Source organism: Scaptodrosophila lebanonensis, unplaced genomic scaffold (genome assembly GCF_003285725.1).
Source record: "Scaptodrosophila lebanonensis strain 11010-0011.00,11010-0021.00 unplaced genomic scaffold, SlebRS2 tig00001415-arrow-pilon, whole genome shotgun sequence".
NCBI lineage: Eukaryota > Metazoa > Arthropoda > Insecta > Diptera > Drosophilidae > Scaptodrosophila > Scaptodrosophila lebanonensis.
This window is the reverse complement of record NW_022060742.1, coordinates 8,358,928-8,380,060: the sequence shown is the minus strand read 5'-3', so window position 1 is coordinate 8,380,060 and position 21,133 is coordinate 8,358,928. Positions and strand designations below refer to the sequence as shown.

At 36.7% G+C, this 21,133-nt stretch overlaps 5 protein-coding genes across 6 annotated transcripts; 3 read left to right on the top strand and 2 right to left on the bottom strand.

The window, feature by feature from the left end:
* The first annotated feature begins 710 nt into the window (after positions 1 to 710).
* Positions 711 to 1,458, top strand: LOC115632460 (adenylate kinase isoenzyme 1-like). The gene is made up of 4 exons (XM_030529616.1): positions 711 to 831; positions 893 to 1,035; positions 1,088 to 1,172; positions 1,224 to 1,458. The coding sequence occupies exons 1-4, from the start codon at positions 721 to 723 to the stop codon at positions 1,440 to 1,442; spliced, it is 558 nt and encodes a 185-aa protein (XP_030385476.1). The 5' UTR covers positions 711 to 720; the 3' UTR covers positions 1,443 to 1,458.
* An 85-nt stretch (positions 1,459 to 1,543) lies between these two features.
* Positions 1,544 to 6,430, top strand: LOC115632458 (adenylate kinase isoenzyme 1). Of its 2 annotated transcripts, XM_030529614.1 has the most exons (6): positions 1,544 to 1,832; positions 4,867 to 4,950; positions 5,214 to 5,336; positions 5,402 to 5,544; positions 5,900 to 6,134; positions 6,207 to 6,430. In XM_030529614.1, exons 1-6 carry the CDS (start codon positions 1,830 to 1,832, stop codon positions 6,303 to 6,305), a joined length of 687 nt encoding a protein of 228 aa, XP_030385474.1. In that variant the 5' UTR covers positions 1,544 to 1,829; the 3' UTR covers positions 6,306 to 6,430. The 2 variants fall into 2 exon arrangements, with proteins under 2 accessions (XP_030385474.1, XP_030385475.1); XM_030529615.1 differs by lacking the exon at positions 4,867 to 4,950.
* Positions 6,431 to 8,710: 2,280 nt separating this feature from the next.
* On the bottom strand, positions 8,711 to 9,640 carry LOC115632746 (brachyurin). The gene has a single exon (XM_030529994.1). The coding sequence runs from the start codon at positions 9,638 to 9,640 to the stop codon at positions 8,711 to 8,713; it is 930 nt and encodes a 309-aa protein (XP_030385854.1).
* A 6,918-nt stretch (positions 9,641 to 16,558) lies between these two features.
* Positions 16,559 to 17,818, top strand: LOC115632666 (THO complex subunit 6). The gene is made up of 2 exons (XM_030529900.1): positions 16,559 to 16,754; positions 16,812 to 17,818. The coding sequence occupies exons 1-2, from the start codon at positions 16,642 to 16,644 to the stop codon at positions 17,743 to 17,745; spliced, it is 1,047 nt and encodes a 348-aa protein (XP_030385760.1). The 5' UTR covers positions 16,559 to 16,641; the 3' UTR covers positions 17,746 to 17,818.
* Positions 17,819 to 18,999: 1,181 nt separating this feature from the next.
* On the bottom strand, positions 19,000 to 20,794 carry LOC115632745 (esterase-5B-like). The gene is made up of 3 exons (XM_030529993.1): positions 19,426 to 20,794; positions 19,241 to 19,370; positions 19,000 to 19,117 (listed from the first exon to the last, which is right to left on the bottom strand). Exons 1-3 carry the CDS (start codon positions 20,792 to 20,794, stop codon positions 19,000 to 19,002), a joined length of 1,617 nt encoding a protein of 538 aa, XP_030385853.1.
* Between the last annotated feature and the right edge of the window lie 339 nt (positions 20,795 to 21,133).

Genomic DNA, 21,133 nt, shown 5'->3' with positions numbered 1-21,133 from the left:
TCCATTCTGTATACGTAATTTTAATTATTTTCTTTGCCTCCTTTGGAATATTCGAAATAATTTTCTTTTAGTGGCTTGGCCAAATACTATGAAAATGTTTAATAAATGAAGTTAAATAAGAAATGATGACTTAAACCCTTTGAAGTGTCCTTACTGAAGCATGATGAAGCTCTACTAGACAAGAAAGCTTTTAGTTGTATTAGGGTCAATTCACAATCGATATATATACATGATTGAATTGCATTGGTTGGGTGGGTAAAGAAAGGGAACAGACAACACCTTGGTTCCCAAACAACAAGTAATTGATCTGATTAGGCGATCTATTCTGTCGGGTAGTACAGTAGGTTTTAGTTGGTTTTATTGATATTGCTTTTTACCGTTTAGTGCACCTAAAATACTGTGCGAGAGTGTATGTGTCTAAAGTGTAGGAAGAACCCCGACAATCCGGCGAGCTAGTTAGAGCATAGCTAGAGGTGCACGCCCCGAACCTTTGGACAATATATGTAGTTCGTTTCGTTCAACAAAATTCATGATTATTAACATCTGAGCGTTGAAAATAGATCTGGACGATCCGCTGCATAGCCACATAGGCTGCACACTACACCATTTAAATTTTTTCAAATGGATTTTCGAATTGATTGCAATAATTCAGAATGGTAATATTTGCAGGCTAATACGCATTCTGTCAGATGAAAATAAGTTTGCTCACAGAACGTTCCAATGGTCTGGGTTGTCGGTCCCCGGGGCAGTGGTAGGACCACACAATCTAAAAAGATTGTCGAAAAGTTTGGCTTTATTCACTTAGAACCAAAAGCGTTAGTGGACAAAGAGGTGATCAACTGTAACTATAGTATTTGGTTAGATTTTGTAATATTTAAGAACGTCTAAATAGATTAACGCCAAAACAGATAAGGGCAAAGGGTTTGAAGCGGTGCGCCAACAGGGTGAAGAGGTGCCTCTGAAGGACGTAATACCAATTATGGAGCAGTTAATTATGACAAATCGAGGTGGTATCAAAGGAATCATTATTGATGGGTCTGTATAAAGCATCGTATAATATGAAATATTTAAAAATATCATATTGTAGATATCCATGTGACACTGTAGAAGCCAAAATGCTTGAACAACGCATCGGACCATGTGATGTGATAATCTATTTGGAAGCCGACCAGGTAGATTGTTTAGAAAAACTTGTAATTCCATAATACTAGTACAAATTTCAGCAAATATGCGATGCTCGCCAAGAACAATTAATCTCGAGTTCACCTAAAAGATCACAAAATAAATTGGATAAGGAGACCAAGCTATTGCGGGAGCAGTATAACAATAAAATGTTACCAATCAATGGAGAGCGGGATGTGAATGAGGTCTTTGAAGATATCGTGCCACACTTGCAGGTGCTGATTAAAAACCGCGGCGAGAGAATCACAATTGGCCGTTAGACTTCTAAACAAAATTAAAAACTTCGGAAAAAACATCAGAATTAGAATCTAAAAAAAAACAGCACATCAAAATTGAATAAAAGCTTCTTTTGACGCATACGCGGTTAAAGCTACAAGGCAAGAGCTTTCAATACATACACATACACAGAACGCGTATTGAAACCGTTAGCTAAAGCGTTTCCACTGCCAGTCGCTCTCGACACACGCTGCACTGAGGGTGGAAAATTCGTTGGACTGTTTACGGTGGCGGACAATTGGTAAACTAAGTACTGATTTTTTGGCGCTGAGAAAAATCAACAACAATAAACAACGCACTTAAGCTGTTTCGCGATTAGCTCTTCAAAAGGTCCCACACAACAGCAACGTCTATATCTAATATATATCACAATGGTGAGTGTGTGTGTGTGTGAGTACTACAAAGATGTTGCAGTTTATTTTTGCGTATGAACATTTATTCATTTTACAACTTGCATTTCTTTTTTCTAAATTCCAATACTAATCCCTTCGTCGAAATTAATTTGGAATGATGGGTGGGGGAAGTTAAGTTGCTTAGCCACGATAAGATTAGTTTGGCACAACTGACCTTGACCGCTTTCACTTGCATTTCACATAAGTGCTTTGCACTGGATGACGTGGCGCATGCTTGACCTTCGTCCACTTTACAGAGCTGATTCGCGCACTTGCGGCTCTTTTTCAAAAATATTACGCATACGCCGCGTATGCGATGCACAAACTGTTAAAGCGTCGCATCAGCTGTGCGGCGTGCGCGCTATAAATAAAGAACAACCTAACGCTACAGCCGGTTACGATGTGCCCGAGAAATTCCCAAAATCAACTCAAACATCATCATTCCTATTTCGTTTGTTTGTCTGTCGCGCCGACAATAAGAAAAAATTAGCAACACAAATTTCATACAAAGTTGGGCTAATATTTCGCTATAAAAGCAACAACTAGCTTTACCAACAACAACAATAGCAACAGAACAGCAGCAAAAGCGGCGGCAACAACAACATTAGTCGAAATTTCACATTCCGTAGACAACGATTTTTGACGTCAAAGTCCAGTTTGATTTGCATATGTATAATAAGCGACATATTTGCTGGTCATACAGGAATTTTTGGACTACGGCTTGATTCATTAGCATGTCGCCGCCGTCGCCGTTGCCGACGCCAAATTTCGAGTAAACAATAATGATGGAGCAGTTAAAAATGTGTTTATTGGCGCTACCCGAACTAGTCAGTCACCGTTGATGTTGCCGGTTTTACTTTAGTTAAAAGCCTTTATAAATTCTACACTCCTCCTTCGACGACGTGAAGTCGCGACCAATGGAATTTTTCTTAAACATGCTATATGAACATACATATATGCATTAACAAATGGAACCATTTTCAAACGGTAAAAACTTGAAAATTTAAAACGACTAATATTCTTACAAATTAAATTCTGGTAAGAAAATAGTTCTTTCCTGTTCATTGGCAACTTCTCTAATCGAAAGCAGCTTTGCACAAATCTAATAATTAACACAATACTAGATCACCAAAGTTCTAAAACTTTATTGTGAGGATAAAATTAGATGAATAGATATTAGATGTTTATAATAAAAGTATTTAAGTGTTTTCAGTTCCGTTTGGCAAGCGCGAGTGAAAAAGCAGCAGTTACTTTAATAATTCACACATTGTTGCTAAAATTTTTACACTACGTGCTCGTGTATTGGTATATACATTTCGAAATATATAAACATGCATATACTCGTACCTACAACTAATGCGTGACAAGCAACTCTGTGATGTGAACTCAGACACTTGTTTCTATTCGCCGCAAACATGCAATATATTGGGGCTTTAATTATAACTTGAGGAGATATAATTTTGTCATAGGTCAGTGCTTCATAATTAATGAACATAAAACTATTTTAAAGGGCAAAAGGGCTAATTTTGTTTTATCCTCGCATATGACATTCACACGCAGAGCCGTTCACCGAACCGTAGGGAACATTTAAAAATAAAATTACGTAAAACAAGCAAAATCTCACAAATATTGCCGTGCCATTGAAAATCATAAATTTTAACACATATGCTAGGAATTGCGTGCGAAAAGTGAGAGAAATTAAAAACAGATATATACATAGAAGCTTCGATAATATATACAGAAGTATATAAAACATAAGACATGAGGCGAAAAACAACCTGCAGTCTATCAAAAAGCGCGAAATCCATTCAAATTTTGTGTTTTTCAAAAATAAATTCTCTTTAGGTGCGACAATGCGGAACATTTAAGACATGTGTATATAGCAAGCAGACTGACTGATCTCTACAAATATATACAGTGAACAAACGATTAAAACAACTTAACACACCCAGAAAACCACAATTCTCTTAAAAATCTGACTAATATTTAGAAAATATTTAAAAGTCCATATTTAATCAGAACGTTCGTTGTCTTTATTCAACAATCAATCAGTTGGCTTGTAGTTTTAGTTTTAAATAACGTGTTTTTTTTTTATATCCTCAATCAATTTTGTTCCAAAAGGTTCTATAACATTTTTATTTTATATAATATCAATGAATATCAACATTTAGCTGTCAATCAAATAAACACTCAATAGGAAGGACATTGATAGGTATAAGTCATTAAAATAAATAACAAGTAATTGGAATTAGAGGAATATAGCAGTCGCTTCTTTTAAGGAATGTTTACTGTGCTAAATTAAATTTATAAATACGCTTACTAGTGTACTTAAGCCACCCCACAAGTAGGCCTTGATTAAGAGGAGTTGATTGTTTATATGCGGAAAGTATAATTCTAATTGCAAATATTGAATAATTTATCTATACAGTTTCAAGCAGTGCTAATATGTTAGCAGTCCAATTTCCCCAAAAATGTATTTTTGGAATAGTTTTGTTATTGTTTGATTTAGCGGCGCATGCAAATGATTTGTGAATAAATATTCAAGATCAATGTCAGAAGGTAATGTAAATGAATGGCGAATATTACAGACCACAGAGACTTGTGCGCCATTTCGTGTATATTTGTGTGCATGTACTTATTAAAGTTTATTGGCAGTTGAGTTTTCTAGCAACAAAGAGTTTGTGGCTGCTTTTTGTATTTAGCTGTTACGCCACAGAAAGCGCACAGTGGGCAAACATTTTTGGCAAAGTGCCCAAGCAATTCGAGCTATATACAGACGTATATGTGTATATACAAATTTACCTATTAACAATGAACATATTATTTTATTATTTGAGGTGTTCGTTCGGTCAAGTTCATTTTCATATTGAAACTAATTGAGAATTGTTTGAATGCTGCACACAACAAATTCAATTGAAACAACACTAACAAGCCTTTAGGTCGAAAAATAAACAAATGTATAAAATAGTTACATCATGTGCGTTCTGCCTATTCAATTCATTTTGTGTTATAATAGTTATTTATGTGTCATCAAATGGCCATGAAGAAGGAGGCCCAAGACAAGCTAAAAGCGGAGGAGCTGCGTAAGGCGCAAGCCGCTGTAAGTAAAATACCGTGATTGGGACCTAGTTGATTGATGTACTATATATGTGTGTGTGTGTGGCCGCAGTATCAAAACCGAAAGCTTCTATCAAAATTGTCGCCAAGATTTGAAGTCAACGCGCTTAAGAAATAAACTTTACTAGGCTTGCGAAAAAGTGCAGCTAACTTTTCTAACAATTGCATGAGTTCCTATGTATATTTTATTAGCACGACTTTTGATTTTGCGAGTCGCTAATGCTTAATACTTATCCTATTTTTCAGACTGAAGTACCCATTATTTGGATTCTGGGCGGACCTGGCTGCGGCAAAGGCACGCAATGTGCCAAGATTGTGGAGAAATATGGTTTCACCCATCTCAGCAGTGGCGATTTATTGCGCAATGAGGTAAAGCTAATTAACATATAAAAAGAAATGCCATGAAAGCTGTATTATAAAAATCTGAATTTTAGGTAGCCTCTGGTTCTGATAAGGGCCGTGAACTGCAAGCTATAATGTCATCCGGCCAATTGGTGCCCAACGAGCACGTACTCTCCCTGCTCAACGATGCTATTGCACGCGAAAAGGGCAGCTCAAAGGGTTTCCTTATCGATGGGTAAGCAATTCACTTTTATATATAATATATTTTAAAGAGAAAGCTTAGCGAGATAATACTTAAAAGCAGTTAATAAAAAAAAGATAAGATTTTTATTACTTTTTGACTCAATAGGCTTGAACGAATTTGTTTAATTGAATTTATAAAGACCGTTATTTTATATCAAAGTCAGACCATAATAATAAAAATTTCAAAAAAAGTTCCTACTATAGTACATGTTAATAAGGCTGCCAGACAATGAATTATTATTAATAATATTATAAGGATTATGATTTAGTATTTCAAATATTTGTTGATCCTATCTTTACACTTTAATTACATCATAAATCATGTCGTTAATGCTCTTTCCCACTAGATATCCCCGTGAGAAGAACCAGGGAATTGCGTTTGAACAGCGCATAGCACCCGCTGATTTGGCGCTCTATTTCGAGTGCTCTGAGGATACGATGTTGAAGCGGATCATGGCACGTGCCAATGCTGCGGCTGTGAAACGTGCCGATGACAATGAGGAAACCATTCGGGCCCGCTTGCAAACCTTTAATTATAACACCACCGCTATTCTGGATCAATATGTGAACATAACCGTAAAGGTAAGTTGAAGATCTCAAAAATATATAGTTCAATGGATTAATATTCTATATCTCTTAATATTCTATATCTAGATCAATGCGGAGCGTGATGTTGACGATATTTTCTTGGAGGTGGTACAGGCCATCGACTGCATATTGCAGAAGAAAGCCAAGGCGGCGGCTCAGTGCTAAAACAGACCAAAGATGCAACTTATATTAAGCCAAAGCAACCAAAGCACAGCAACAAGATCACTTTTCTTTTAGAGCATTGTAATTTGCACACATGTTGCACAAAAAGATCTAAACACCAAATACTATACTCTAGTTTTATTTGTATTATCAAAGAAGAGGCATATTTGTAGAGAATTATGTGCTTTTGCAATTTCTCAAAAGGCGCACATTTCCGCAAGTGCTTTAGTAAATTATACAAAAGAATATCTATGCTGTAACGCACACCAAAAAGCAATAATAATTTATGTATGACAATAAAAGTAAAATCAAAACAATATCTATACTTATTTCAACTGACGCTCTACAGTGTTTTTCGCCGCTCCATTATAAATTATATGTCTAGGCATAGCTTTATTAAATTTCCGCTTCTATTCCGCTGATTGTTGAGAATTGTTTATCATGCCATGCAAACAAACATGTTATATTCACTAACATTAATTGAATTATTTAGCGAAAACAATTAATTTGTTAAATGCAAATCGTCAGTAAGTCAGACTCATTGAAGGGCCCCTACAATGGCTGAGCACGTTTCAACAAAGTCACATGGGCTGCCCACTTACGGGTTAATTATTTAAAATGTATTTTATTGAACATTTGCCAAGGACACGTTTTACAACATTCGAATAATTCTTTGTACCGTAGGCCCTCGATTTAAGCGCTCACAGACTTTGTCACGCAATGTCCGGTACAACAACTAAATTTAGTGACAATAACTTGAACATTTTCTCTTCTCAAATTTCGGATAATTCTACATTTTTATTTAAGCCATATGCTTAGCAAGTCATACACATGTTGGTAAATATTTGTTGTCTTTTAAATATGTAATTGGCCGCTAAGCATTTGTTAAAAAATATTATATTTTTGAAATTATTAAAAATATTTTTTGCTATACAAAATTGAATGAAAATGCATGTAGCTGAGTAACAGCAGATGCAAAAGAGAAATGTTGAAAGAATAAAACGGTTCGGGGAGTGACAATTAAATCAAAATCAAATAAATACTGATGGCATATTAGATATTCGTATTAGATTGCTAAATCAATAGATTTATTGAGCTACTACAGTGCAATCTCTTGTCCGCTATCATTCTCAGCCAGCCGCCCACCTGTTTTATAAATTAGTTTTGCAGCTTTTAAGTTGGATTTGTTTATTTGTTTGTTTGTCTTTTTATTATGTGTTTGGAAACTAAACAGTGCCCGCTTATCTGGCATATACAGTGGCACCGGTACCACTTAGCCTAATGTGCGCACCTTGAGGGGCATTGAAAATAATACAAAATAGCACTGACATAATTTATAGCGAACACAGAACAACAATAAAAATAACAACAAATATATTGCAAGCATTCTCTATTTTATATACTTATACTCGTATAAAAATAAAAATCATATCAGCAATTTTTTTCAAAAGTATATATACATATGTGTGTATTTTGGCCTGTTGAAGAAATTTCAGAGCGACGTTTAGTTCAAACTGGTAGGGGAATAAAACAATATAGAGTTAACTGAGCAGCACATCTACATATATGTATATGTATGTAGTATTTATATATTTTTTTTATCACGGAACTAAATACCAAGCACCCAGAGATGACGTTGTGGGTCTTCTGCTTGTCAAAGTGCGTGGCTGGGCGCTCAAGTGGCGCGGCATGGCATGGAGTGGAGTTCTCGAGAGATTTTATGTAAAACAGCTCCCCAGCTGTATAATTTGGCCGATAACTTGAAAAACAAACAAGTGTGCGATTTTTTTCATTTTCATTATTGTTATTATTTTTTGCTGCCAAATTATGTAAAACGCAGCTGCGATAAAACGAAACAGTTAACTGGAGAAAATTATCACACAGACGTTAAAATTTTATCAGTCCGCGTTGATCGGCGATGTGGGAATTCCTAAAAAAAATCAGCATGACTAAAACAGCTAAGCAGAAAGAAGATAACTGGTAAAGATTTTTGTTTTCTTTTTTGTGTATATTTGTTTTTTTTTTTGTTTTTTTTTTAACATGTTTTCAATAAATTTTGTATTTTTTGTGTTTTTGTATTTTTTCTGCATGCTTTTGTGTATGCTTTCTTTTTGTATTCAGCTCATAATTTGTATGAAGATACAAACAGCTTAATCTCATATTTTGTTCGCTCATTCTTACAATTAGAATAAATAATAGACGATAAAATAAATTAACTAACTAAAAAAATTTACAAAAATTTTGGAATATAACTACGATATTCAAATATCAATTAACAAATATCACACAATGCGCACATTTAAGTTAAGTATCGTTGTAAATCAAATGAATTTAAATTTGATAAATAAAGCTACACGATTCAGTCGGTTTCACAATTGGGCATACCCATGCCCAATGCCCATTAGATTTTAGATGATGTTATTATCTCTGTCATGGTGATGCAGGTGTGGCGATTGCTGTTGCGTCTGATGTGGCTGCTGCAGATGTATTTGATGCGGTTGTGGTTGTGTTTGATGCAATTGATGATTGCTCTGATGCAAGCCCTGATGATGACCGCCAATTTTGCTCTCAATCCAGTCCAGATAGTGTGTGACACGCGTGAAACCGCCGGGTATGTTTGTTTCACAACCATCGGCAGGTCCAAAGCTGGTGATGCCCACAACCACCTGTGTGTTCTTCAGGACAAGGGGGCCACCAGAATCGCCGCTGCAGACTGTCTCGTCCTTGAGCCCTTTGGCACACAATACACCTGATGTGACTACATCGTACTCCTCCGCGCATTCGCCATTCGAAATCACCTTCAGCTCGGTATACTGCATGGGATCTGAATTTGACATCTCCATCATGGCACCCCAACCGCTGGCTACCACACTCATGCCCGTGAACTGATCCTGACGCTGTCTCACCGGCAGCATGGCGGGTTGAATGCGTGATGTAAATGTCACATCGATGGGCAACTTGACCAGCGCAATATCATTGGCCGCTGACTCCGGAGTAAAGTGCTCGTGAGCGATAAATTTATTTGTGCGCAGCACCAGACCACCCAACTGTGCCGTATCGTCGACACTTGCTGTGCCCAAATACACATCGAAATGGGTGACACCCATGGTGCAATGACCAGCCGTGAGCACCCAACGATGATCCAGCAAAGTGCCTCCACATAGAATGCGCTTGCGCCACAGCTGCTTGCCAATGAGCATCACTTGGTAGGGGAACTTTTCAATTTTGCCGAATTTCGACTGACCTATGGCATAGCCAGTCGTGGGCACTACATATAGAAGCAGGCCAAATAGGGCGCCAATTAGTGTAAGACCGAGAGTTCTGTGTATGGATGGCATTGTGTATGTTTTTCTGTTTTTTCTTTCTTTATCACTTTTCTTCACTTTTCACAGTTGACAACCTTTTTAATTGTCTTTAATATCAATATTAATTTCTTTCTTTTCTTTAGACGGTGCTCTGTGAGTTCTTTACGCTTCAAACGTTTGCTTAAATCTAAATCCATTCTGACCGAGTCGTGATATTTTATTTCGAAACTCGTATCTCTGTCGACGCTGACGTCGGCTCTAACGTTGGCGTCGCTGCCGCTCTGCCAAACTTTTGCCGGTTATCTTGTCTGAGTCTCTGAGCATCTCCCTCTCTCTCAGTTGCCATTCACTGGGGCTGAGGTTCAGGGCTTGAGGCCGACTGTGATCTTTTTCTTCGTCATTGTTTTAGTTGTTGTTTATTTGCGGTAGCTTGTTATTATGACAGCAAACAAGTCGTAAAATCTCGTTTTAAACTAAATTTTTACTTTATTTGGCAGCATCTATTCCGTTGTTTTTTTGGTACATTTAATTTGCGCACTGTTATCAATTTGGGTTGAATACAATTTCGAATTCCGTTGCAAGTCATAACCACCGGAAACGATGATCCCAATTGGATTGCGCTGATGAGTACAATATTAAAAATAGCGAAAGAGACGCCTCTTTAACTTCCAAACAGTCTTTTATTTGACGTCAATTCCACGAAAATGCCTAACTTATTACTATGGAATTATGATATGAACTTTTTTTTGAACAGCGTTCTCGAAGAGAATAAAATGAACAGGTCTGGGCAGCAGCTGGTGCCACAAAGCCGGAGAATTTTACTGGGGTGACAAATACGCTTTTAATTATGTAGCATTCGAAGACTAGTTTTTTTTTTATTTTGTTGTTATTAATTTTGTTTTTGCTGTTTTGGGCTGTTGTTGTCACTCCCATTTGGCCAAAACAAAAAGCACATGCTTTTGGACGACTCCAAAAAGTATTAATATTTGTGGCACTTCATTCAAATAAACACGACGACATACATATATGGAATTTTTTGATGAAAGTTTTGTTGGCGCACATACGTAGTTTCAAAGACATTTCTCGCTTGTAAACAAAGGGGAATCCGTCTTTCCTTTTTTGCGGCGCCATTCAAATTTTTTTATTAATACGTTATTAATTTACGCCTCAGCGAAAATATTTGTGGGTTTTTATTCTCAGTTAAACTTTCATGCGAATTTCGTATTAAACTCAGAGATGAATCAATATTTGTTTATTTTTTCGATTAAGTTCTAACTTTTTCATTATAGCTAGAGCAGAAAAAAGAAGTCAAGTTGCGGTCAAAACAAAAGCTGAATCAACAAATATTATTGTTTGTTTTAAATGCGAGCATTATGTTGAGTTTTCGGTAAATTTTCCAGTCACTTACTAAGCTGCGCAAAAAAGTCAAATAAAAATAATAATATTAACAATAAATTGAATTGGCCGAAATGGAAGCTAATTCGTTTGGCGCCAGCTTGGTATGTTGTTAATGAAAACAAACCGCGGGCTCTAACACATTAAATTTTATTAAATTTAACTAATTAGCAGACGAAATGTAAGCGAACATGCCGTTTGTGTTTTTTGATTTTTTCTTTTGACAGAAACAGAACACAACTTAACGGGCTGAAAGGTAAACATGTCTGCTCACGCTACGGCCAAGGCTGTTCAATGTCGTTCCATTCGGTTGTTGGTGCTTAAATGGAAGGTGTTCCCATAGCGGCATGCAATTTTTTTTCACACTTTGGTGGGATTTGGCTTTTAGGCACTGCGCATATAATTGGGAAAAGAGGAGGCGTCGTGTAGCATTAAAGTCTTGTCTGGAGGAGGGCCTGAGCTCTTTTATTTATGGCTTACTGTTTACGTTACTTATGAGCACATTTATGAACATTTCACAAAGCATTATAAAATTAATTGGGCATAAAGTGTGAAATTCTGTTGGTGTGTTTTATGGAGAATCGGCATTTCCGTTTGTAGGCGCACACAAATTATTTTTAATAGTGATCTCATATGGTTTATTTTTGAGGAAGAAAGGATATGATTCAACAGCTTGTTGCCATGCCACCTATTTGTGATTTTTGACAAATAAAAAAGTGAAAGTAGCATTGCGAATTTAACATAAAATCAGTGGCTTTATTATAGCGGCACTGATATGATCAAAGCTGGTTTTTTAATGTCGTGATGGAATAGAGTATCAACTAGAACTTGTCCTTCTGAAGTTCCTCTTTACAAAAACGATTCACGTTTTTTGGATGATTGTATAGTACATAGGGTATATTAACTGTTTTTTACAACCAACATAAATAAATATTCCACGTAATATGTATATAGCTTTAAATACAATGACTCAGCACAAACTATATTCTATAATCTAGACCTAATTTTCAGAATTTGATAGAAACTACTAAAAAATATATAGGATGAAAATAATTAAAGGTCTCTGGCTACTAAATAACAAATGAATCACAGAATTTCTAAATATTTGAAAACAATTCATAATTTGTGGCTTTATTAGGCACGGATCACTGTAAGATCCCAAACATATTTGAAGATGCTGTTAATAAGACTAAGACTTTAAAACGATGCGTAATTACAATAAATGAATAATAAACCTGCACTGATCTGCTTTAGGTTTATTCCATAATAATGTCTATCAAGCAAGTCTGGTTTAGTTTACTGAACTTATTCCAGCACGTGTTTAATTAAAATGTGTGTCATTGCTCATAATGTACACTGCGACAAAAATGTGTTGTATTTTTGTCATGGGTTGCAAAAAATAAACATTGAAAAAACATCTGATATAAGCTAATAATAAGGCGAATTAAGCTTTTATATCCAAGTAATGTTTGTATTTGTAAACGAAATGTTTCATAACAGATTTTAAGACTTTAAATACATTTACAACTGTTTTGGAAATGCACAGTGTTGACAAAAGATTTATAGTAGATTAATTGATTCTATACCGAAATTGTTAATATTAATATACATAATATTAATATTAATAAACATATGTGTATTATTCAAAATAAATTCTAAGTATTCTTTACGTACTCCTAATCTTATCGGCAGACGTCAGTTAGCTGTCTAGATATTTGTGCTAATTTGCCATTTAGCTGTTGGTAAATCATAAAATCGATGCGAATGCCAATCAGACATTTAATTTGCACTTATTATTAATTAGTGTTTAGGAACAGGTTCAAGTGTGTAATAAATAATGTTCACTTGTGCATTTAAACTAATTTAAATTTAATGCTGATAAAAAACATTTAAAACTCTCTTTGCGACTGTACTTAAGAATCAACAACCAACAAGCAAGAGGCCAAACGATAGCCACAGATCATTGACAGAGCGTGCAACAATTTATCTGAAATTCCAGCGTGGAAAGAATTACGATTACGACGCCAACCCGTTAATTTATGCAAATTCGAGGTTCTTCTCTGGCAATATTTAAAAAGTCATTTAATTAAAAAAACATGCAATACGCAATCAAGGTTCAATCAGCCAAAGGTAAGTCACCCATTCCATTCGTACTGGCGCCACAATTGTTGTTTACCTTGCTCGTGAAAGTAGTTGACCTTCGCGATAGAAAGTGGCCCACATAGCTGAGTCAGAATATGCGCAGTAACCTTGTTTTGGATCAACGTCGTTTGTTGAGGAGTCCAGTGCATTCACCGGACTCATCACCGAACTCCCGAATTGGAGGCCCAACAGATGAGGAATATCGAATGACGAATGACGTCAAAGAGTTCGGAGCACGCACCCGTAATTCGTATACAATATTACAATTTAATTAAATTTTTTAAACGTGCGAATACGCCTTTTAATATGCAATGGCGTAGCACCAGTAGCCGCCGCAGAAGCCGTTGCTTTGTTTAACTGCCGTGGGTGTGAGACTGAAAAGACTAAAGAGCTGCCGCCGGTACCTTTCAAAAAAATAAAAATAAAAGAAAAATGCCCGACTGGAATGCTTTCAAAAACAGTGTTTAATTTAAACTGTTTGGCTTTTTTGTTTGCTACTTTTGCTTACCGCATTAACCGACTTAGCCAAACTAGATCCGGTTGGGTCGGTTTTAGTAAACGCTTCAACAAAGTCCACAAAATTCTAATTAATTTCGAATAAACAAAAAAAAAGATGAATAAATGCGAAAATAGAAAGAAGAAAGAGCGCGGAACAAACAAGTTGGCTTAGAAATTTATAGCGCGCCAATCTCTTCGGAATTCCCAGCAGTTGCTACGAACAGCAACAAAAACAATCTCCCATGACGTTTTTTATTTTCAGCAATTCTTTCTGCTCCCAGTGAGTGTGACAAACAAATTTAGTTGCGGTCGATCGTTCGGCGGTCATTCTCTCGTAGACTATGCAAATCAGTTGATGTTTTAGTTGTTTTTGTTATTGTTGATGATTTGTTATATGGTTGGCCCATTCATATGGCCGTTAAGCGGCCGCTCCATTTAAGGCTTTCGCTAAATGTAAAGAAATTTATTGGCGCCAAGTCTCAGACTAGAGATTGATATTCGAGCCGGCATGGACTTCTGAATCACGTATTCGCACTCATTTTGAACATTTTTCGTAACACGACTCGGCACAAAATCGATGTCAACAAAGACAATAAAAGGGCTTTAAAGAAACTACAATTAACATTCCACCAAACTGTTAGTAAGATTTTCAAAAGTTTTTTTTGTAATCTGAACATGGATAAGAATATTTGTTTTTTTTTTTTGTGGAAAATTTTAATGCTAAAGATTCTTATAATAATATAGTTAGAAATATGATATGATAATACTAGAATAAAACAATAATAAATTATATGTTATAAAACTGAACTAAATTAGAAAAAAAGTAAAATCACATGATTTTTTTTATCAAACTATAAAATTTTCAACTGGATCTAAAATTCAAAAAGTTTCAAAAAAATTCCAAGAGATTTTTTTTATCGGCAGATGCAAGGAGTTTGTTCAAGTCAAAGTCTTAATTTTTACCTTTTGGAATCCACACGCCGATGACGTGGCTATGATATTTAAGGTAATTTTGATCAGGATTATAATTTCTTAGCACTTCGTATTCCTCTTAATAGAGCCATTAATTTAGATAACAATATCTATTTAATTACTTTCTATTGGATATCTTAGCTTAGACGCGTTGGGTCACGAACAAAATCCCATCTCCAGCTCAGCCAACCACAGTTACACATTAACAAACTAGCTATAAAACTGTGACAGACATCTGCAATTTATCATGGAACGCATTCTGGCGCCACTTGCAGTTTCGGTTTTGGTATTCCCCAGAAATCCGTGTGAAATGCTTATCACACAGTAAGACTAGGCGGCCAGACAGCCAGCGACTAAATTCGAAGAAAGTTGTCAAAACAAATAGTTGAAATTAATTTGCGACAGATCGCATAATACGTCAAGTTGTCAAATTAAATTTGCATATCATTAAATTGCCATCAAATACTGCCAACAAACCTTTAAAGTAGTGGTGTCTGGCGATTATAAAACTTGAAAAACTGAGCAAAGAATTAAAACTAACAAATTGGTTAAGCTGGAAAACCGCATTTGACATTTAACATGTGCTCATAAAACAAACATAGAGCAAATAGTATGTTTATGGCTCTTGTGGAATTTTTGTGTAAGCTTTGTTTGTTATTATTGCTTTTTGTTTTGTTTTTGTCATTTGTTTTTCTTTGTGGCTTTACTTTATATTGTTTATGCATGTTGAGGCGGCAAATTGGCGCCGAATTTCGATGCTAATATAATAAATTGTTGAAGTGCCCGCGACGGCATTAATATGCCATTTAGAATTTGCATTTAAATTAGAACATTCTAAAAAACGGTGCGACAATGTAGCTGCCAATACAGATATTGAATATTAAGAGCCAATATGAAAAACGCACAATTAAATTATGCTATTCTAAGGAGAAATACCTGATAAAAAACCTGATGATAATTTAATGTGGTATTAATTTTTGAAATTATGTATGTATATATACATACGTATGTATATGTATGTACATACATATATCATACTATAATCGTACTAAGCCAGAGTAGGTAGCCCACGTGTATCCAAGCACGCGCACAATATTTTGACAATGGCTGGGCACCTGAATGTGCAAATATTGACGTCAGAGAATAAAACTACAATTTCTGACGATCGTCATCAATTCCAGCAGAAGAGCAGCCCTTAACACATAAAGCTTATGAATCACGCAAAGCTGCGCCACTTTTAATTATCAGATAAATCGTCACCGGGCATCACATCAAGTTTTTGTTTACAAAACATAGCATTGAATTAATTTGACAGTTAGTCAACAAAACCTAATAGTTTATATGAGCATGATTCTTGTTTTTTTACTTCCTTCAGCATTTGCTATTGATGTTACCTGGTGATGGTTTTGTTGCACTCTTTTTTTGTTATTGCCACTGGAATTCACAATTGGCAAACGGCGCAAAATTTTGGCAAGTCGCTGAACTCGAGTCCAAGCACGTGACGCATCCTATCCGCACATGGCAATAATTTCGAAATTGTTTTGCATTTAGTATGGCGACATGTGCCGCCGAGAACATTAACTTTCAATTGTTATCAATTTAAATATGCAAAATGCCGTAATTACTTGAACGGCCGGGGCAAAATTAATAAAAATCCAAATACTTACGTACATACATACATACATATATATATATACATATATATATAAAAATTGGCAAAAAAAAGAAAAGTTCAAAGCAAATTAGCTGAATCAGCGATTGCAATTAATATGTCAATTCATTATATATTACTTATTACGTGTATTTCCTTTAATAAAGCTCATAAACTTGTTGAGCAGCCTTTTAAATTTCGCAAACTCAACGTACTTTAATATATTGACAGTATGGCAACACCGCTGAAATTACTTTGAATAAATGTTTGTTATAACTGTGAATGCTTGAGTGGTAAGAAGTAGCATGCCGGCGTAAACAACGCGGTGTTTGTTAATTTCCATTTTATTATACGATATTGAGTAAAGATTACTAATATGAAGGAAAAAGATCTTAAACGTGCTTATAATAATGTACTCTCGCAAACCATATCCACATCGCAACGATTTCTGTTTTGTGGCAATCTCCTCGGCGACATTTTTATTCTTGAGTAAGTATTTCAATTTAAATGAGTATAAAAAGGCAGCTAAACATTTCATTGGCATAGCCTCAAGGAGCTGGATAAGGGCACAGAGGAGCCACCAGGCAAGCTAAAATTAAGCGCACAGGGCAGCGACGTGGACATCAACTGCCTTGCCTTCCATCGGGACTATCTCATTGTGGGTGCCATTGGTCTGATCTATGGTCTGCAGTGGAATGAAGAGGAGCAGTTGCTTAGTACAAAACGAGCGTGGGAAGTCAAAATACCAATGCAGGTGGACGCGGTTGAGGTGCCGGATGTCAACTCAATGTGGCTGCACTCTGATACCGATACATTGTATGCGGGCTGTGGGGATGGCGTCATCTACCAAATAAGCTTGGAGGATGGACGAATTCAGCGTGAATTTCGCGGCCACACTGACTATGTGCACTGCGTCGTGGGCAATGCAAATGGTTGCATCTATTCCGGCGCAGAGGATGGCACTGTACGCTTTTGGAACGACAAGGAAAAGGAACAGACAGCCATGCTTGAACCCCATAAAAACTCACAACTATTGCGACCCGATTGGGGCAAATGGATTGGTGCCGTTGCCGTCAACGATGACTGGCTAATTTGTGGCGGTGGTCCCAGACCAGCCATATGGCATTTGGGTTCATTAGAATGCACGCGTACCTTGGACTTCCCCGGTCGTGTGCACGTTTGTGATTTTGTGGATGATTGTGTGCTGCTCGGCGGAGAACATAATCATGTACAGTTCTACACACTTAATGGAGCGTTGCAGTCCAATATACCTGTGGAGCATACGGCCTGCTACTCCAGCGTGTGGCAGACGACACCCTTCAAGTTCATGTCCATCTCTGGCTTTAGTAATAAGCTCCATATTTTAAAAGATTTTCGTTTCCTGGACAGCAAAATCGACCTTTATGGCAATGTAGAGGGCAAGGATGCGGACACCGATGAGAGTGAGGAGGAAGCTATCTTCTGTGGCGATGCCCTATAAGTTATGGCACTTGTATGTACACTCGATTTGCCTCAGTTGTCCATTATGTGAATAAATTAAGCAACAAATATGATTGTCTCATTTTGTGTTCTGTCAAAAATGAGACTGTTTTTTATTTATTTATTCTTTTTATAATAGTTTTTTCTTTCCAAAATAATTTATGGGTAAATTCACCTTTCCTTAGGCAAGTGGCGTTGCACATGTGAATGATGTTTAAAATAATGAACGGTCTAATATATTAACTCCCATTGTAGAGTGTTCCTTAGTAAAGAATTAGTTGATATTTTTTATTAAATAAAAAACTGACCGCCGGTCCAAGAAACTTAATATAATGTTGAGGACAATCAGTTCTATGGGAGCTATATGAAACCAACTATATAGTTAGAATTAAACTATGTCTGTGTAAGAATTAGTGACGTGCATTGGTTCCACTGCCTGTTATGGTTAAGTTTTCTATTCCTATTATGCTGATAAATTTACAAATATATAAAACGTGTCGTCTATACATTGTATAAGTAAGACTTATCGAAATGTAAGAAGTTTATTTGGATAGTAGCTGTACTTATCCGATACTTGCAGGATTATCGTAAATATATACATATAAGGGGCTGCTTCCATATAATTAATAAAGTTTTGTTGCTTCAGTTGAACATTTTGCAGTAGTCCATAGTTAGCCCGATTAAAACTGCGATTTCCCATATAGTGTGGCGGCAATATAGCCACCGTCTTCTTTAGTGTAAGATACTATGCATTTCCTTTCCAAGAAAAGCGACATTTTGCGTTATCCATTTCAAGGCCAAACGTCGCTCCTTTAGCTAATAGTTTCCACTGAAATTATTATTGAAATTGAACAAAGGCATTTTACTTGGAACACACCAATACGGTGTGGTATTTATTAATTGCAGTTGAAATTGAAATCATAAAATGTTATTTTATTGTGTCTTTAAAAAAAAGCTCGAAAAATGTTTTTTTTATTTTCAACAAAGATTACCGACAAGGGTTTCTTCGCTTCAAAATGTCTTCATAATAAAATTCATTTCCGTTCTTCGTTTCAACAAATACATACAGTTGCTCTGGGATTTCCGTTCTGGCATTAATTCAGTTATGCAATAGTTACAATAGCTTGTCCCACCTTTTAATTGGAATTGCTAACAAACAGCAACGCTTCTTTCTATAACTTAAAGACAACAAATAAAAATGACTAAAAAAACGTACTGGTGAATTGTTAATTCTCAATCCAACTCCTTTAAAAATTTAAGGTAAACTTTTGACTGCAACATTTTGGCAAGAGTCACTAGTAATGTTCATCAATTGTAGATACGGCTCGTTGCTATTGTTAATGAAACGGCATGTTCCGTATTGTAAGTCACCACTGTGGAATAATAACGAAACAATATATGCAGTATGACCTATAAAACGGGTTCCATATATTATATATATTTAGCATGCCGTTCCCTGTTACAGTATAGACTATAATTATATACATACAACTTACCTCGTACTCAAGGTAAATTCAATTAACATTTTGTGAAACTTATCCAATATTGATTGATCATTTGGACGCAACTCTTTTCCAACATTCAAGAGTGGAAAAAGCAAGAAGAAGTCATCACCATGCACAGTACCTGAATATGGATATCGAAAATATCAGCGAGCAGGACATTATTTTGTTGGCCTTACCGAACTGATAGTCAGTGCGCTTTGACAAAATCTGTCCTGCTCCGAAGAGTAACGGATTTTCGTAGATGAAAGCATATAAAGGACTGCGGCCGTGTTTCCGATGCAGTTTCATTGTCTCCTCAATGCCATCCTTGAACAGCACATCGGTAAACATCTTTTCCAAGGCCGGATAGTTAGCAATATTAAACGAACGATTTCCCATATAGCGCTGACGAATCTCCAGCGATTGGGCGTAAGTAGACGGACCCTGCTGTCCATTAAAGAGCAAATGCGGCGCCAAGTCTAACCATTGTGTATTCAAAACTTCTATAATCTCCTGTCCAGTGTTGGGATCTTTCTCTAAAAGTGTGGCGGCGTTATAGCCACCATCCTCTTTTGTGTAAGTTACAAGCCAAGGAACTTGGGAGCATGATCCGCTCTTCATTGTCTCTCTGGGATGTTGGGTGACAAAAGCATTTGGTGCGGCCACATCCTCAACCACAGGGCCGAACATAGTAAAAGGCACATAGCCCGAAACCTGGAATTGCTGCACAGTAGAGACAATATCCTCAGCGGGCTTGGATTGCAAACATTTTTTGAGCTTCTTTGCAATGTATCTGTGATCACAGCCCAGCATGTCGCCAATGGCAAAGGCTCGCTCTCGAGCCTGTTTTGGCATAGCCCAAGGATTAAGGGCCACTCCACTTACAGAGACAGCCGCCTTGGCTAATCTATGGAAATCGGGTCTCAAGAGTTGAAAGTTCACAGAAGCGCCACCTGCGGAGTGCCCCACGAGAAGAACGTTCTGAGGATCTCCTCCGAAGAAGGCAATGTTTTCATGTATCCATTCCAATGCCAACCGTTGATCCTTTAACCCGTTGTTACCGCTTAGGTCTTTGTGTTCAGCACTTAGAAATCCAAGAGGGCCCACTCTATAGGCTATGGCCACCACTATGGCATTGCCCAAGCTTGTAAATCGTCCTATGTCATAGTTTTTGACGCCGCCAAACATAAAACAACCACCGTGTATAATGACTATAACCGGGTGAGGTCCCTTATTTGCTTTCGGGGTGTAGATATTCACTGTGAGGCAATCCTCCACTCCTTCTAATTTGCTCTTATTTTCAGGATTTTCGTAAAGTTGATCCCATTGCATGCATGGTTCTGGTGGTTTGGTGGCATCAAAGATACTCTCCCACTTTTGCCTGTATGGCTGGGGCGATTCGAACCGTAATTCTCCCAGTGGCGGCTCTGCATATGGTATGGACTCGTAACTATAGTACGGTCCATTGTCTCGCCCACGTAACTTGCCAAAAGGCAGCTCTATAACTTGACTGTTCACAGTCAGAGCAGATAAAATAAGCAATATCCATATGAAAAGTCTATCCATTGTTTTCGGCAACCAGTTGTTAAGAAATCCGTTTTGCGACTGAGTTATACAAGTGGTTGAAATTGAGTTCAAGCCTCTTGTTGGCCAGTTATAATATAAATGATCTGACTTGTCGGACAATAAACGTTGAGGCTCACGTGTTTGCTTTTGAATATGTTCAAACTCGTTTTATTTACAGGAGCAATTTTATTTAAACCCCCTCATTCTTGTTAAATACAAACTGAATCTGGTATAAAAAGCGATCTTAACAACATTTAAAAGATAAATTTTGTTGACGTTTACGAAACATTCCCCATGGAACACTTTCAGTGTAGAAGTGTTCTCATTGTATTGTTTATA